Source organism: Macaca nemestrina, chromosome 1, assembly GCF_043159975.1.
Source record: "Macaca nemestrina isolate mMacNem1 chromosome 1, mMacNem.hap1, whole genome shotgun sequence".
NCBI classification, from domain to species: Eukaryota; Metazoa; Chordata; class Mammalia; order Primates; family Cercopithecidae; genus Macaca; species Macaca nemestrina.
This window is the reverse complement of record NC_092125.1, coordinates 173,600,732-173,618,226: the sequence shown is the minus strand read 5'-3', so window position 1 is coordinate 173,618,226 and position 17,495 is coordinate 173,600,732. Positions and strand designations below refer to the sequence as shown.

Genomic DNA, 17,495 nt, shown 5'->3' with positions numbered 1-17,495 from the left:
ACAACCAGGATAGTCACTATGCCCCAAAGCCTGGGGGAATTATTCCAGCTAGCCAGTCCTAAGCTGTTTGTTCTGCCCTGCTTTGCCTTTCCCACCTAAACCCCAGAGAAAGGCTATGGCTTATGCTTTTCTCTCCTTGCTCCTCCTTTTGCCTCTTGATGTCCTCAAGTAGCCCAATGTGGTGTGGAATCCCCGCTTCTCTTGGGAAATGAAAGCAATTAACTCTTTTTTCAAAGGCAATTGTCTCCAAATATGTTATCTTACCGTACCTGATTAAAACAAAAACTTGGTACAAATCAAGACACGTGGTTATTTTATTTATTTGTTTGTTTGTTTATTTATTTATTTATTTATTTATTTTTGAGACAGAGTCTTGTGTTGTCACCCAGGCTGGAGTGCAGTGGCACGATCTCAGCTCACTGCAACCTCTGCCTCTCGGGTTCAAGTTATTCTCCTGCCTCAGCCTCTGGACACATGGTTATTTTTAATACCAGGTAATAGAAAGGTGACATGATCAGAAGGATTCTCTAGAAACTACTAAATTGACAGCCATGTTGAATAACCTATCAGTATGAATAGCAACCCAGAGATGTTTTATAGTCATGAACATTTTAAGGAAAAACCAAGAGGCTCTCTAGAGTGAGCAGAAGTGGGCAAGAATGACAGAGAGTTCTGAATAGGCATAAAAATCACAAGAGTTATTTATTTGGCTCATACTCTGTACAAGGCACCACATGGGTGTCCTGCTCATGTCATTATTTAAATCATTACAACGACACTACAAGGTAGGTAGTACTAGCACCCTTTTACTTTTGGAAAACCAAGGTTTGCAGAAGTTAAATAACCTCATTCCTTCATTTAAAAAACATTTATGGTTTGTCTAGTCTGGGCCAGGCACTGTCATTAGCTCTACAGTGAAAAAAACAGACTCAGCCCCTGCTCTCACAGAGTTTGCAGATGGTGGGAGGCATAGCAAGTAACCATGCAATAGAAAAGGGATTCTAAGGGCCACTCTCAGAATAGTCCATGGTCCACCTGATCTCAACTGGGTGGTCCAGGTCTGAAGGGAATGGCATCTAAATCTAGGCTTACAAGATAAGTCAGGTTTGGATTTGGATAGGCTAACAAGTGGGGAGGGAGGAGGAGAGGACAAGAGGATTACAGGAAGAGTGAACTGGATATAGAAAACCCTAAAGGTGCATGCAAGCATGTAAGAGATGATGCTTTCAAAGCATAGTTTAACTTTTGGAAAAGGCAAAAGATAAACCTGGAGAGAGAGGCAGGAGAAAGGCAATGAATTACCTTTAGTCTTGTTAGCATCTATGCTTTATTCTGAGGGCAATAGGAGCTATAAAAATATTATTAGTAGAGCAATGACTAGAGCAGAGTTGTCCAAAACTTACTCCCTAGTAAATTGTGCAGATATTTGAATCCTTCTTTTCACAATTACCCCAGGGTGAGGGAGATTCAATGTTCAGTCCACAGAGCAATTTCACTCTTTTTTTTTTTTTTTCTTTTTTTTTGAGACTGAGTCTCACTCTGCCACCAGGTTGGAGTACAGTGGCGCAGTCTTGGCTCACTGCAACCTCCACCTCCCGGGTTCGAGAGATTTTCCTGCCTCGGCCTCCAGAGTAGCTGGAACTACAGGTGGATGCCACCATGCCCAGCTAATTTTTTTTTTTTTTTGTATTTTTAGTAGAGATGAGATTTCACCATGTTGTCCAGTATGGTCTTGAACTCTTGATCTCGTGATCCGCCCACCTTGGCCTCCCAAAGTGCTGGGATTATAGGCCTGAGCCATCGTGCCTGACCAATTTCACTCTTTAAAATATTTGGCTAGGTATTTCAGTCATATTGCTCACAGGACAATATGTTTCTTTGCAAATTATTTGTAATATAAAATATTTCCATTTTCAGCCACATACAAATATATATATTTTTACCTCTGAGAAGTTATGTGTTTCTATATGATAGTGTTTTAAAGAAATGTTATCAATACTTCATCATTCCATGAGTCAAAGTATCTTTCAGTTGCTTTTGTTTTCATTTAAACATGAAAATGTATTAAGTGCCTTTATCCTTGACACTACAGATACAAATGAATAAGGCAGGTGTGACTCCTGCCTTCATAGTTCTTTGGGCCTAGACATCACAGGCTGAGTTTTATTTATTTATTTTTTTGAGACAGAGTCTCGCTCTGTTGCCCAGGCTGGAGTGCAGTGGCACAATCTCAGCTCACTGCAACCTCCAGCTCCCGGGTTCACACTATTCTCCTGCCTCAGCCTTCCAAGTAGCTGGGACTACAGGCACCCACCACCATGCCTGGCTAGTTTTTTTGTATTTTTAGTAGAAACAGGGTTTCACCATGTTAGTCAGGATGGTCTTGATCTCCTGACCTCGTGATCCACCCGCCTCGACCTCCCAAAGTGCTGGGATTACAGGCGTGAGCCTCCGCACCCAGCCACAGACTGAGTTTTTTGGCTTCACCTATGGAAAGAGGAAAATATACTGTACGCCCAGGAATGCTGTGAAGAATGAGTGTTATGTATTTTAAATATTTTATAATTCTAAAACCTTATGATATATTTGTTGTGTTTTGTGTATCTTCCTCCAGTAATATGATCTCCATGTGGGCCAGGACTCTGTCTTGTGCGTGGCTGACACCCCCACAACATCCAGAATAGCCCTGAATCTGCTGAAAAACTAGAGCAACAGCATGGGAGAATGGGGAGGAGCTCTTGGTGCATGGGTTCAGGCCAGCTGCAGGCTGGGCTTCAGATTTCTCCCTTGCTGATTGATTTAAGTCACGTGGGGCTGTTGTTTTTCCAAAGTGAAGAGTGTTCCCCATGTGTTGAAAAAGATAAAATGGGAAATTTTATCAAGATTCCCCATGTTTCTGACCTTGGGATTTGTCAGAGCACCCATGAAGTCTCTAATACCATAGATTTATCTCATTTAGTTTACTTTGAATCACAAAATGCCAGTTGGGGACCAACACCATAGCCTGAAGTGACTTCAATCAATTCTAGTTGTGTGATGTTTGCCTAAAAGAACTGGTACAAATGAAGCACAGAAATCTAACACAGATTTACTAACTCTTCTGGGGGTGTTGGAACTTGCAAGAGTGGGAAATGTAAACAAGTTTTTTAAAGGTTGCTTATAAATAAAACTATTTTTGAGTGTGTGTGGAGTCATCCACATTCTCTTTCAAGACAAGTGAACACAACAAATCATCTTAACATTATGCAATGGATAGCTGTGGTTTGGGAGAAAATTTCCAGAGATAGCATTAAATGCAGATGTGAAAAGTTCTGTTTCTTGAACAACTTAGACCAAGGTACGGGGGTGTTCTAGAAAGCTGTTAAATGGCTCAAAAATGGCCACTAGTGATAATGAGGACAGCCATGAGAAACATCAAGTAGAATGTTGGATACATTTTTTTAAAGAAATGTAGACTTAGAAAAACATGTATTTCCAAATTAATATTATATGTAATATGTGATTTTAAATGTGCTTTAAACAAATTAATACAATACATATTGATATTAATCATTTGACTATTTTACTCATATTTGTAACAATGTATATTTTGTTTACATTTTAACTTTTAATTTTGGAAACTTCAAACACAGGCACACGTAGAGATAACAGGATGATGAAACTCCCTGTGCTCATCATCAGGCTTCAATGATCAGTTGACAATCTTGTTTTATTTATCTCCACATTACCCCCACCAGAGATGAAGTGAGCCTAGACAGTGTGTTATTTCGTCCACATTATTTCAGCATGTGTCTATAAAGCGGTGGTTCTTAAAGTGTAGTTTTTGGGCCAGAAGTTTCAGCTTCACCTGGGATTTTGTGAGAAATGAGAATTCTTGATACCCACCCCAGACCCGCTAAATAAAAATTTGTGGGATGGGGCCCAGAAATCTGTGTTTGAATAAGTCCTCCAGTAATTCTGATTTAGCACACTGAAGTTTGAGAACCACTGCCCCAAGAATGAGGACTCTTTTTAAATACACAATAACATTATAACACTTTAAAAATTCCTTATTATTAACAGTAATTCCTCAATACCTCCAAATGTCTTATCAGCCTTTAGAATCCCCCAGTTGTCTGGTAAATCTTATTTTCATAGTTTATATATTCAAAATATAAACCATATATTGCAATAGGTTAATATTTCTTATAGCTTTTAAAATTCCTTCCTTCCTTCCTTCCTTCCTTCCTTCCTTCCTTCCCTCCCGCCTTCCTTCCCTTCTTTCTTCCTTCCTTCCTTCCTCTCTCTTTCTCTCTTCCTCCCTCTCTCCCTCTCTTTCTTTCTTTTTCTTCCTTCCTTCCTTCCTTCCTTCCTTCCTTTCTTTCTTTCTTTCTCTTTCTTTCTTTCTTTCTTTCTTTCTTTCTTTCTTTCTTTCTTTCTTTCTTTCTTTCTTTCTTTCTTTCTTCCTTCCTTCCTTCCTTCCTTCCTTCCTTCCTTCCTTCCTTCCTTCCTTCCTTCCTTCCTTTCCTGTCTCTCTCCCCTCCCTCCCTTCCCTCCCTCCCTCCCTCCCCCATCCCTCCCTCCCTCCCTCCCTCCCTTCCTTCCTTCCTTGCTTCCTTCCTTCCTTCCTTCCTTCCTTCCTTCCTTCCTTCCTTCCTTCCTTCTTTCCTTCCTTCCTTCCTTCTTTCCTTCCTTCCTTCCTTCTTTCATTCTTTTTTTCTGTCACCCAAGCTAGAGTGCAGTATCTCAGCCATTATTCACCACAGCCTGGCCTGAACTCCTAGACTCAGCCAATCTCCTGTCTCATCCTCCCAAGTAGCTAGGACTAGAGGTGCACACCACCACACCCAGCTAACTTTTGTAGTTTTTTGTAGAGATGGGGTCTTGGTAGGTTGCCCAGAGTGACCTTGAATTCCTGACCTGAAGCAGTTCTCTTACCTTGACCTCCCAAAGTGTTGGGACTACAGGCATGAGCCACTGCATCCAGCCATGTCTTTTTAAATGTCCAGTCTTCCCACTCTGCCCGTTTCATCATTGTTTTTTCTTGCAATTGTTGAAGAAGCTGTGTTTTCTGCACTGTAGAGTTTTATACAGTCTGCATTTTCTGGCATCCCTACGCTGTTTTTAAAAAGTATTATTTATTTCCTGTAAATTAGTAGTTAAATCTAAAGTCTTATTTATGTTCCAGTTCAATTTTATTTGGCAAGACATTTTTATAGGTGGTATATTTTCCCATGGAAGCATATGCTATCTAATTGTCTTTTTTTAGATCATAATTACAGGCATTCATATGCATTGCTTAATTCCTTTTGTTTTCATTAGGGCTTTGCAAAATGGTGATATTCTTATCCCACCATTATTTCTTCATTTATTAACAGAAATAGTTCTTTAAAGGAAAATGTTCCTTCATCAACTATTACTTCAGATACAGTTTGCATAGAAAATGGCCAACTGAATAAATGCTTGGTTCTTTTATTTACTGTTTTTTCAAATAAAGAGTTTGTTCCCCAGCATTCTTCAGAGATGACCAATGAGTTTTTATTTTTTAAAATAATCATTATGAATGTATACATTTAAACACATTTAATGTGTTTATTGCAATTATTATTTTTATTGATGCCTAAATTATGTGGCTTTCAACTGTGGGATCCTCTTTAAGTTAGATCCTGAGTCTTTTTTGACCAGTCTTAGGAAGTCTTTGGTATCATCATTGCTTTTGGTGTAAGTGGATATTTCAGGCTCAAAACTGGAATCAGCTCTTGGAATTTTACTGAAAATAATGCAGATGCAAGGCTACTCATTGCTTTGGGACAAGTCATTGTTTCTAAATTTTTCCAATGGACAGAACTGGGAAATATATTTTTAAAAAGAGTTCATACTAATTTTTCATTTCATATGTAGGATCACAGGAGTTTTATGTAATTTTATTAATTATCTATATTTTATTTCTTCTATATCCCAAATCACAAGTCCAAAAAAAAAAAAACCCCACCAAGATAATGACTCACTTGCTTTATCACATAAAATATAGACACAGAGAATAACAGTATCAACATAATGGTCATCAAAAACATTTAAATATATTTTTTCAAGAAATATTTTCCTTACAGTAAATATTCCACTAGGTATATGCAATGAAGTCATTGTGTTTTAAAATCATTTACAATTGTTTCATGGTTTCATGGCCTTGCTTCCTGGTTTCATGGCCTGCTTCCTGGTTTCATGGCCTTATGTAGTCTCCTTCATCCCCTCAACATTTAATTAAGATTGGTCTATGTGACCAGTAGAATACTGTGGAAGTGATGGTACATCACTTCTGAGATTAGGTTATAGAAGATATTGCAGCTTCCAGTTAGATTGTGTACAATCAATCTCTCTCCATCACTCATTTTGTGGGAAGCCAGCCATATCATGCACACCCCTAGAGAGAAGCCCACATGAGAAAAGATGAGACCTGTGGACACAACCAGGAGGCCTCTACTAATAGCCACATGAGTGAGCTTAGAAGTAGATCCTCTAGTTCTGATCAAGCTTTCAGATGACTGCATCCCTGGGTGAAATCTGGGGTGAAATTTTACAAGACTTTGAACCAAAATCTCCCATCTAAGCCACTCCTAGATTTCTTTCCCTGAGAAACAGTAGCAGGTAATATGTGTTTATTGATTCTAGTGACTAAGTTTTAGGGCAATTTGTTATACACCAAAAGATAACGAAACCAGATTTATTTTATTTTGTTTTTGATTTTTACAAATTGATTTTCTTAACATATAATTTTACTTTATAATTCTGTAGTGTAAAAAATTTATGTGGTTGCAAAGCAAAACAAGACATTCAGAGAAGTATGCTTTCTATTTTTTTATCCCTTCATCATGTTCCACCTATCCCCAAGAGATAACCAGTTTTTAAAAATATTCTTAATTAATTCCTTCATTTTAAAAAACATAAAGGATATGTACATGATAGATATATAGATAGATAGAAACCTGGTAGAATAATCTATATATTTTTTCTACCTCACTTTTATTCAATTAATAATGTATCTTGTTACATTACTCCACATAGTAATATATAATAATATTCATATATATACAAATTCTATATTTCTTTTTACAATTTCATAGTACTCCATGTATGGATGTACCTTAGTTTATTCAAACAGTCCATTATCTATGGAAATTTAGGTTTATAATTTTTTGGTGTAACAGGTAATGTTGCAATGTATATCTTCTGTATAAATCTTTTAATATTATATTTTTCAAGTACATCTTTGGGATAGATTTATCAAAGTGAGATTTTCTTATAAAAAATGTAGATGTAGTTCTGCTAATTATTATCAATTTTTCTTCCAAAACAGTTTTTCCATTTAAAATTTTTTCTATCATTGTAGCAGTGTATCTGTTTCCCCATAGTCTTCCAACAAAGTATATTATCAATATTATGGATTTTGCCAAATTATGTTATCAATTTCCTGGATTTTGCTAATGAGAAATTATATCTCAGGTAGAATTAATTTGCATTCTACTTATTAAAAGCAAGTCCACATCTTTTCATATATTTAAGGAACACTTACATTTGGTTTACTGTGAACTGCCTGTTCATATATTTTGCCCATTTTTCTAATAGTTTACTGCCCTTTTTCTTCTCTATTTTAAGTAGAATATTCTTTAGATGAGAGATATATTTGTCAATAATGCAAGCTGTAGATTTTCCTCCTACTTTGTCAGGTGTTTATGTGCTTTGCTTACAGGGGTTCTGGCCATATGGTGAAAATAATCACTCCTTCAGTGAAAAGGATCACTGTATTTCTCATTGTATCTGCAACTTGAGTCATACTTAAGAAAGTTTCCCCTTATCCCATATGATAGAGGAAATCACTCAAGTTTACTTGTACTATTTGTATATTTTTATTTCTTTACACTTAAACCTTTGATGTATTTGGAATATATCCTGATATACATCCTATATATGTACGGTATATGAGGAATAGACCCAACTCAGAACTTCTCTAAAGCTATCCAATAATGTGTCACTGATTAAAATGTCCATCTGTTTCTTATTAATTTTCAATGTCACCTTTATCATATACAAAATAACAATATTCCAGTGGGTTTATTTCTGAATTTTTCTTTTCAATTTCATTGGTCTTTCATGTATTCATGTGCCAAAACCACACGATTTTAAATATAGAGACTTTTTGTTTTAACATCTGGTAATGATATCTTACCCATTCCTCATAGTGCTGCTCTCCTTTTCAGGATTTTCCTGACTATTCATGCTTATTTGTTATTCCAAATTAACTTGCTGATCAATTTGGCTAGTTGTAAAACAAAACAAAATAAAAACCTAATAGTATTTTGTTTTGTTGAAATCCCAACAAATTTATAAATTACCCTAGGGAGGATTGACTTTTGATGATGTTAACATTTTATGTACAAGAAAACAGCATACCTTTCCATTTGTTAAAATTACTCTTATGTCTTTCAGGAGTGCTTTATATTTTGTTCTCTTACAGGTTTGGACATTTCTTGTTAAGTTTATGCTGTGGCATTTAATTTATTTATTTAGTTAATTTACTTCTACATTTATTTACTATTGTAAATGGTGCCTTTTCTTCCATTTTATCTTCTAACTCATTTTTGTTCACACATATGAAGATCATTGATTTGTGTTATTGATGTTATAACTCTAGTTTGCCAAATTATCTTGATTGTTTTAGTAGTTTTTTCATTAAGTGTCTTGAGATTTTAGAGGTACAATCTTATACCCTGAAAATAGTTTTACCTCTTCCTTTCTAAATAATATGCCTATACTTTCTTTCTCTTATTTAATTGCATTGGCAAATACCTCCAGCATAATATTAAAAGCCAGTGGAGACAGTGAGCACTATTAACTTCTTCCAAACTGAAATGAGAAAGTCTCTGGTGTTTTCCCATTAAATTAGATGTTGGCTTTGAGCCAATATACAGAGAAAAACATTTGCAAACAAAAATGAACAAGCAACAATTCTTACTCTCAGTGGTCTTATAGACTTGTAGAAGGAGACAGATAAGGAAACAGCTTATTTTAATAGTATGGCAATATCTACTGTAAAAGTATGCACAGATTCACTTGGAAATACATTAGGAAAGGCATTTACCTCAGTCTTGGAAATCAGACCATAATGCTTCTTGATAGAGCTTCTATCTAAGTTGAGACACTTATATGATTAGAAGTTAATGAAATAAAGATGGAGGGAAGATAATTTTGCCCATAAAGAATAGCTTGGGCAAAGGATTTGAGGTGAAAGGGAACAGAACTCTATTTATGGAATAGAATTTCAGTTAATGAGATGTGGGGATGAAAGTGAAATAGAGAATAGACAGAGTTGAGCTAGAATGCTAAGTCAAGGAGTTTAAATTTTATACCAGGGAAATTGGGATTTAACAAGGGAATTTAAGCATTTTAAACAGAGGTATATCTGACCAAGTGGTTCCTCCTAAAAGAGATAACATATATATCCCTGCCCCATTCATGTTGTGCTTGGCCATGTGGTTTGCTTTGGCTAATGGGATGTTAGTGGATATGACACAAGCAAAAAGCAAAGACTTAAAATGTACTTGTGTAATTGAGTTTGTTGTCTTAAAATGTTTCCATCACTATGAGAAGGACATGCTCTGAGGAGCTCACTGGATTCAGAACAAGAAAGCACAGAGCAGACCTGAATCAAATCCAGTTTAGAGCCAAGCCCAGCCCAACCCAACTGAGATAAATAAAAGCTGCCTAAGCTCATATCTGTAGATGTGAGCATAAATGATTATTGTTATAAACCACTCAGTTGTGGTGTGATTTGTTATGCAGCAGTATTTATCACAATAGCTGACCAATACAATGAGAGACCTTTAAAACAGAAAAGTCAATTTGAAGATAATTAAAATCTCCCTGGTGAGACAAAATGGTGGTCTGATTATGGTGATGACAAAGGAAATAAAAGAAAGAGAAGGTTTTGAGAGACACGAAGGAGGTAGAATTTAAAAGACTCTGTGATTGGTTGGATATCAGGGTTAGGGAGAGAGAGGAGGAAAGTATGTTCAGGTTTCTTGCTGGTGCAATTGAGAGAGGAGTGAGACCATTCTGTGAGACACAGACCACCAGAAGTACAAGATCAAAGGCTCTGCTTTGAACTTGCTGAATCTGAGCTGCAAATGCACAGCCAAGCAGAAATGTCCTTGACATCTGTCTATTCATCTATAAAATAAAGATAACATCATGTGCCTTTGCCTACCTTGCAGGGCTATTGTGGAGAATGAACAAGGGAAAACACACAAAAGAGCTTTGAAAAGAAACCTTCCCAATCAACTGTGATAATTATTAAAATTAAAGCACTAACACTTTCATTTTCATGCTGCCAGATGCAAAAAGCACACTGCAATTTTATTTTTGAAACTGCGCTACTGAGTTTGTTGCCAGTCACACATTCTTTTTTATTCTTCTGAGAGAAGGCAGAGCCGATAATTCTGAGAAATGATATAAACAATATGTATTTTTTTCAAAAATGTACCCGTATAAAGCAGAATTTAGAGGCAAAAAGATCCTAGGACTAGGGGTCAGAAGAGCCAAGCTCTTTCCTTGTGAGACCTTGGAGCATTTAAGCTCTCTGGTCCTCTCATTCTTCCTTTGTGAAAGGAAGGTTTGCACTTGTTTATTTCTAAGATATCTCACTGTTCTTATATATACAAAATGAGGGATTCTCTTAACATCTTCAGTTTTACTTACTTCCTACCAATGAGACTCTTCGAACTTACTCTGTGATTTGGAAAAGAGTTTCACACTTGCTCGTCCTCACGCATGTTAGCTCAGTCTTTATCAGCAACTTCTCTTTTGGAGCAAATTCAGCTGGTCCAGATTGCCTGTTACGTCCCAGGCAGGAAAGCTTATTTTCATCTATGTGTGAGTGATAAGGATCTAGAAGGAGTTCTGATTGGTGTGCTTTTGTAACTGCGGCAGGATTCCATTTACCACTTAGTCAAGCTGGTAATGAGGGTCTCTGTACCAGGCAACTGTGGCTGCCATCTGGCAGGCCAGCACCACACGCCCGCCCGGCAGACAGAACCAATTAGTCGGTCCCCACACCTCCCACAAGGCCTTCCTTGTTTGGTGGCTGGGTGTTAGCCCCCGCTGAGCCTCCCACCAGAAACCCTGTTGAGTTCTGGGATGGGAGGGGCAAATTTTCTCCCTGTACTACAGAGCTAGCAAACAATCCAGATCATGGAGGTTAAGAACAGCTTACCTAATGAACATACTACCTATGGTAATGGCAAATGCAGAGTCCATGGCAGGAATGAGCAGGTTGATGTATTAGGAGGAGTGTCAAGAAACAGATGTCTATATATGAGAGAAAAACTAAAATGGCTTAAGTGCCCATAAGGCGTTTGTTAAGTGAACTGTGTTGTGTTTCTATAAAGGAATGTATACAGTTTGGTGACTAAGGACCTAGAACCTGGGCTTGAATTGTGGGTCTGCCACTTCTCAGTTCTATGACTTTAGCAAGGCACTTGACCTCTCTGTGTCTCAGCTCCCTTAACCATGAACTAAAGATAATAAGAGTTCCTACCTCACTGGTTGCTTGGGCATAATAAATTAGTTAATATCTGTAAAGAGCTCAGAATACTGCCTGGCACATAGTAAATGCTATCCATCTAGTGTTAGTTCTGAGTACAACTCTCACAGAACCATTAAAGATGATGCATAGGATGATTTTTTTCATGCCAAGGGGAGAATTTTTGATATGAAGTGAATCAAGCAGGATAATAAAGAGTATATATAATGACTCCCGTTCTATATCTCTATGCATGAAGGAAAAAAGAGGAAGAAAGGAAAAGAAAACCACTAGTTTACTTTAGTTGATATTTTTCTTCTTATTTATATTCTCCTTCTGTTTTTCAAAAATTGCTACATGATTATGCTATGATTTATAATTAGAAAGATCAATAAAAATTTAAGTAAAGAAAAAAAGAAAACCTAGATAAACATCTTATCTGCACACTTATGAGTCACTTTATCCTTTCTGAGTGTTGGTTTTATCATCTATGCCATGGTGATAGAAATAACAATGGCATCTACCTCACAGGGTTAATTTCAAAGAGTAAATAATAAAATTCACCTGGAAGCATCAGTCAATAATAAAGTCTTTTATAACCATAATATTATTACCAAGGCCATTCTTTGGGAGCAAAAACAACAAATATATTAATGCCAGATTCTAAATTAGGTTAAAAAATTCAGAGGTCTTTGATAATTCAAATGGATTATATCACCTCTGCAGATTCACTATCTTTTGCTGTAACCAAGGCCTAAATTCAAGGACTCAGCCAAACTGGAGACTAAGAGGCTTGAGTGATGGCTCAATCTGTGTCACTCATGTTTTTGGAAGGTCACTTTCATTTCTGGTCTTCAGTGTTCAACTAGACCTTGCAGAGTATAGCCTGAGGTCCATAGATAGGCTGTTAACCACTCCAAAATTTGATCCTTTGCATGGTTCTTATGAGCAGAAGATCCCAAATCCATAGGCATTCATTTTCTCATATGACTAAAGACTAGCTGGTAGCTCAGTGATTTAGAAAGGGCTATTAAAATTACAAACTAAAAATAGTTATGTTAGAGTGTACTGCAAACTCTAATTCAGTATTTTACTAAAATATCTGGCTGTCACTTAATGCTTGGCAGCATTGCAAAACTCCTACTCTATGTATCTGTTTAATTGCAATTTCAGCAATTTTGGAAATGGTACTTTGTTATCAATGAATCATTAGTTTTGTCTTGATTTAGATCCAGTTTTCAATTGCTGCTTTACTTGCTTTTTAATTACAAATTACTAATCATATAGATTCATCACCATCAAGTTAGTTTGTTATGAATTGTTTGGTTGATTGTTAACAGAGTGCAGTGATATATATTTCTATCAACAGAGTTTGGGGCCTATAATTTTTTTTGTAATTAGACATGGTTGCATTGGAATTTTAAAATAAATTATCTCTTTTTGTAATGTAAAAGCAGACAGACTCTTACCCTCCAACATGCCCCAACTTTGCATGTATAGTAACAATACTGAGTATCGCTGAGCTAACCACAGGCCGAATAGGTTGACCAACTCCATTGGTTGTCATGACCAACTTCATTGGTGATCATGACCAACTCTGTTGGTGGTCAGCAAAGATACAATATACAAAATGACCTTGAAATTCATTTTCAGATTGAAAAAAATTGATTCCTATTTCTATCTCGTGCAAAATATTTTAATGAACATTTGCACAGTGTGTTTTTGTGTGAACCTATGTTTTTATCTGTATTTTCTTAATAAATTATCAAGATAAACTTCGGTATTTTTTGTTACTCACTTTGCCATCCAGGAATCTGCTACTGTGTGCCCCTGTTAGTAGTTTCTGGTTGTTTTCTGATTTCTGGTTGTTCTCTGGGTGCTTGTTCTCTTTCACATCATCTGGATTATAATTGGTTTGCTGATCAGTGAAGTTAATGGGAGCTGGGGGGTCTCTGCTCATCTGCCTTGCATTATCAGTCATTGGTTTCTGGCACGTTGTTTGGGTTTCTGTTTTCAAATTCTCATTCTCCTTGCTGTGAAGAAAGAATTTTATACTTTGTTACTCACAGGCAGACTCCTCATACGCAAGGCTGGCATAAGAACAGAAGGTGTGTTTGGTGTTGTAAACAGTGGTAACTCAGCACTGTGGAATGTGGAAGCATAAACATTGGTTATTTGTCTATGCATAACTGACCATAGAGAGAACATGTTATTAATATTACCTTTGCAGGCTTTATCTGTTTCCTTACCCTCTTCCTCATACTCATAATCTATCCATCTGCTCCCAAACCCTTACTGTAAGCAATGACCAGTATGAAAAATGAACCCTAAAGGTTATCACATTTCTTACTTGTAAATGTAACAGGTATTTTCAGCCTTAGAAAAGAAAGTCAAAACAGTTTGTCAGCTCCAGTTCTGCTCTATGCCTCTCCCCTTGAGACTTCCTTTTCTCCTGGGAGCCTTTCATTTAAGTTTAATATTAAACAGAGAAAAGAAAGAAAAAAAAATCTGTAGGATGATTCAAGGAGATTCAAATAACAACCAAAATTAAAGGTTCAACCTTGTTTAATAACTAAAAAGTCCTCACGCCTGTAATCCCAGCATTTTGGGAGGCCAAGGGAGGTGGATCATGAGGTCAGGAGTTCGAGACCAACCTGGCCAATATGGTGAAACCCTGTCTCCACTAAAAATACAAAAATTAGCTGGGCGTGGTGGTGCGCACCTGTAGTCCCAACTACTTGGCAGGCTGAGGCAGAAGAATCAGTTGAACCCAGGAGGCAGAGGTTGCAGTGAGCCGAGATCACGCCACTGCACTCCAGCCTGGGTGACACGTCTCTAAAAAAATAAAAAATAAAAAAATAACTAAAAGTCTTACGAATCAAAACAGTAACAAGGTGCCATTTTCAACATAGAAGACAGATATAATTCTTACAGTGGGTGGCCTGAAAAAATATATTAAGAGTCAAGAAACTGAACAATTTTAAAGCATGTGTATTAAGACATTGTAGAACAATTTTTTTTTTTTTTTGAGACGGAGTCTCGCTCTGTCACCCAGGCTGGAGTGCAGTGGCCGGATCTCAGCTCACTGCAAGCTCCGCCTCCCGGGTTCACGCCATTCTCCTGCCTCAGCCTCCCGAGTAGCTGGGACTACAGGCGCCTGCCACCTCGCCCGGCTAAGTTTTTGTATTTTTAGTAGAGACGGGGTTTCACTGTGTTACCCAGGATGGTCTCGATCTCCTGACCTCGTGATCCGCCCATCTCGGCCTCCCAAAGTGCTGGGATTACAGGCTTGAGCCACCGCGCCCGGCCTTGTAGAACAATTTTAAAGCGTGTGTATTAAGGAGAAAAATGCAAAAAAAAAAAAAAAAAAGAAAGAAAACTCTAAATATTGAGTAATAGGTGGATGCATCTACTATTTCATTCTTTGCTCATGATAGAGTATATGAAGTCATTAAAATAATTATGAATAATTTAATGATACAAGTAAATGTCCACTTATAAAAGTAAGTGAATATATGATTGTCTCAACTGTATAAAATGCATGTAAATAATGTGTGTGCCTAATCAATCTAGAAAACAATGTGCCGAAAGTTAACAGTATCTCTGGGTGGTAGAACTCAGGGTATTATGTTACACTCTATTACACTATATCATGTCATATTATACTTTATAGTATTATTGTTCTAAATTTTCTACATAAGAAAATACTATTTTATAATCAGAAAAAATAAGTTTCAAAGTAGCTATGCCTTGTATCTACATGGCATTCTATAAATTCTAGCTGTTATTTATAGATACAGTGGAAAAGATCCATTTACAAGCATATCATGTTATGTAAATACAATATTCATTGATTTAAATAATACTTGTTGAACTCCAATACTTGTTGATTTGAATAAGACCAAACCATGGGCAATAATTTGAATGTATGTGTGTATTTTTATAGTCATCCTCTTAGTGGTGGTAGCACAAGAAGAAAAGAAGGCCTAGGAAAGAACTCTGATGGATACCTACATTTAAAGAGGAAAGATGAGCCTTAAAAAGAGCTTTAAAAAATTCCCAGTAAAGTAGAAGAGAAATCAGGAGACTAGAAGGAAGACTTGGTAGAAAAGCAAGAGGATGTTTCTGGAGACAGGACAACAGTATTAAATGCTGCTGAGAAAGGATCCATTGGGTCCATTGGGTTAGCCATAAGGGTGTAGTCAGGAATCTTGGTATGGGGAGTTTCAATGAGGTAATGTAGGTGGATGCTAGACTGAAGTGGATTGAAGAAAGAGGGGGGACAAGCAATGTAGACAGGAAGTATAAAGACCTCTCTGAAGAAGTTTGGCTGCAAGAAGGGAGAAAGATGGGGTGATGCTTGATGTGGAATACAGGGTTTCAGATAAGACTGTTATTATCATGTTCAAAGATGTTAGGGAGTTTAACCTATTGAAACACCAATGGTGAATAGCCAGTTGAACTGCAGAAAGGAGAGGGCATCATTGATGATGTAAGATGAACCTTGACAAAGGGAAATGGAAGTCATTGAGAGAACAGAGGCAGCCTCAGGGTAAGATTGTAGAAAAATAGGTAAGGATATAGGCAAATTAGTACATTTGATGACAACAGGTTGATCAAATTGCTGACAGCTTGAATTTTCTCTCTGATAACAAGGTATGGTTACCTTGGGTCTCATGGGGGAAGTGATGGGGTGGAAAGTCTGAATTAAGGGCAGATGGTTTGGGGCAGCTGCTATGAAGAGTAGAAGAGGGATAATCAGAAAAATAAGACAGGTTGGCTGGGCCAACTGAGTGGTCAGTTAAGGTTAAAGACCATTGATTTTTGTGAAATCAATTTGAGAGGATGAGTGGCATTTCACCCAGTAGTCCTCGCGGACATGCAGAGAAGGCAGACAGTGAGGCTTACACAGAACTGGGGCTTTGCCAGACAAACACATTCAAATGATAATAGTGCAAGACAGGAGTATGAGAAGGAGAGTGTATATTTGACAAATGTTTTTTGTAATGAGAGAAGACATATATGTTCCCTGCCTTCAAGAAGTTTAAATTTCATTTGGTTGTCCAAAAATAACACAAATAATAAAGCTAACAACTGGTAAAACTAGATTCTAGAAATCAGAATAGTGATTACCTTTGAGGGGAGATGTATAGCCCAGAAGAAAGCATAATGGGGTTTCTGTGATTCTGGTACTATTTTGTTTCTTGATCTGGGTGTTTGTTGCATGAGTATATCATGTTTGTGAAAATTCAGTGAGTGGTAGACTGATGATGTATACTTTTATGTAAATATAGGTATGTTGTATTTCTATAAAGTATCAAATTGGTATAAAATTTACATAAGTAATATGAAACATATCCACTTAGCATATAAATGAATGTCAAATGAACATTATGAAGATTCAGTACTATTTGAAGTTCATAAGAAACAAAGAACTATAGTTTGCAATGGTTACAAAAATAATATTATTGCTGAACATTTAATGTGACAGCCACACTATACTTATTTATATACATTAGATTATATATTTCTTAAATCAACCCTATAATCAGGTGTTCCTATTATTCTTATTTTAGGATGAAGAAATTAAGGCCAGGAAAGTTGATATGATTGGCCTAATTCTATTTACATGGCTTTTCAGTAGTGGAGCCAGGATTTAAACCTGTCTACTTCATTGCACAGACTCAGATCCTATTGGCAGTAGAGTCAGAGGAAGGTCCATGGAAGTTTGTGATTATGTGAGGAGCTGAAAGTACAGGAGCAGCTAACCAAAGTAGGAAACACAGGATTTGAAGGCAAAAATGGTCATTGGGCAGGGAGTTAACTCTTTTGAATAAAGACAGGGACAATGGATTATCTTCGCTTTAATCATCTTCGAGATCCTTTTGTGGGCAGTGTCAGGACAGAATTGCTTGAGAAATGTAAAATGTATCTGCCTGTC

The 17,495-nt window shown here is 36.9% G+C and overlaps 1 protein-coding gene across 3 annotated transcripts in view; it reads right to left on the bottom strand.

The window, feature by feature from the left end:
- The window catches only part of C1H1orf87 (chromosome 1 C1orf87 homolog), an 83,610-nt gene that overhangs the window by 51,110 nt on the left and 15,005 nt on the right, over positions 1-17,495 (bottom strand). For 2 of the 3 annotated variants that reach the window (XM_011764417.2, XM_024797036.2), the window contains exon 3: positions 13,353-13,587. In XM_011764417.2, coding sequence (XP_011762719.2) covers positions 13,353-13,587 — 235 coding nt within the window. Of the gene's footprint in view, positions 1-4,917; positions 4,978-13,352; positions 13,588-17,495 lie in introns of those variants that run through there. The other variant, XM_071092312.1, reaches the window with a different exon arrangement.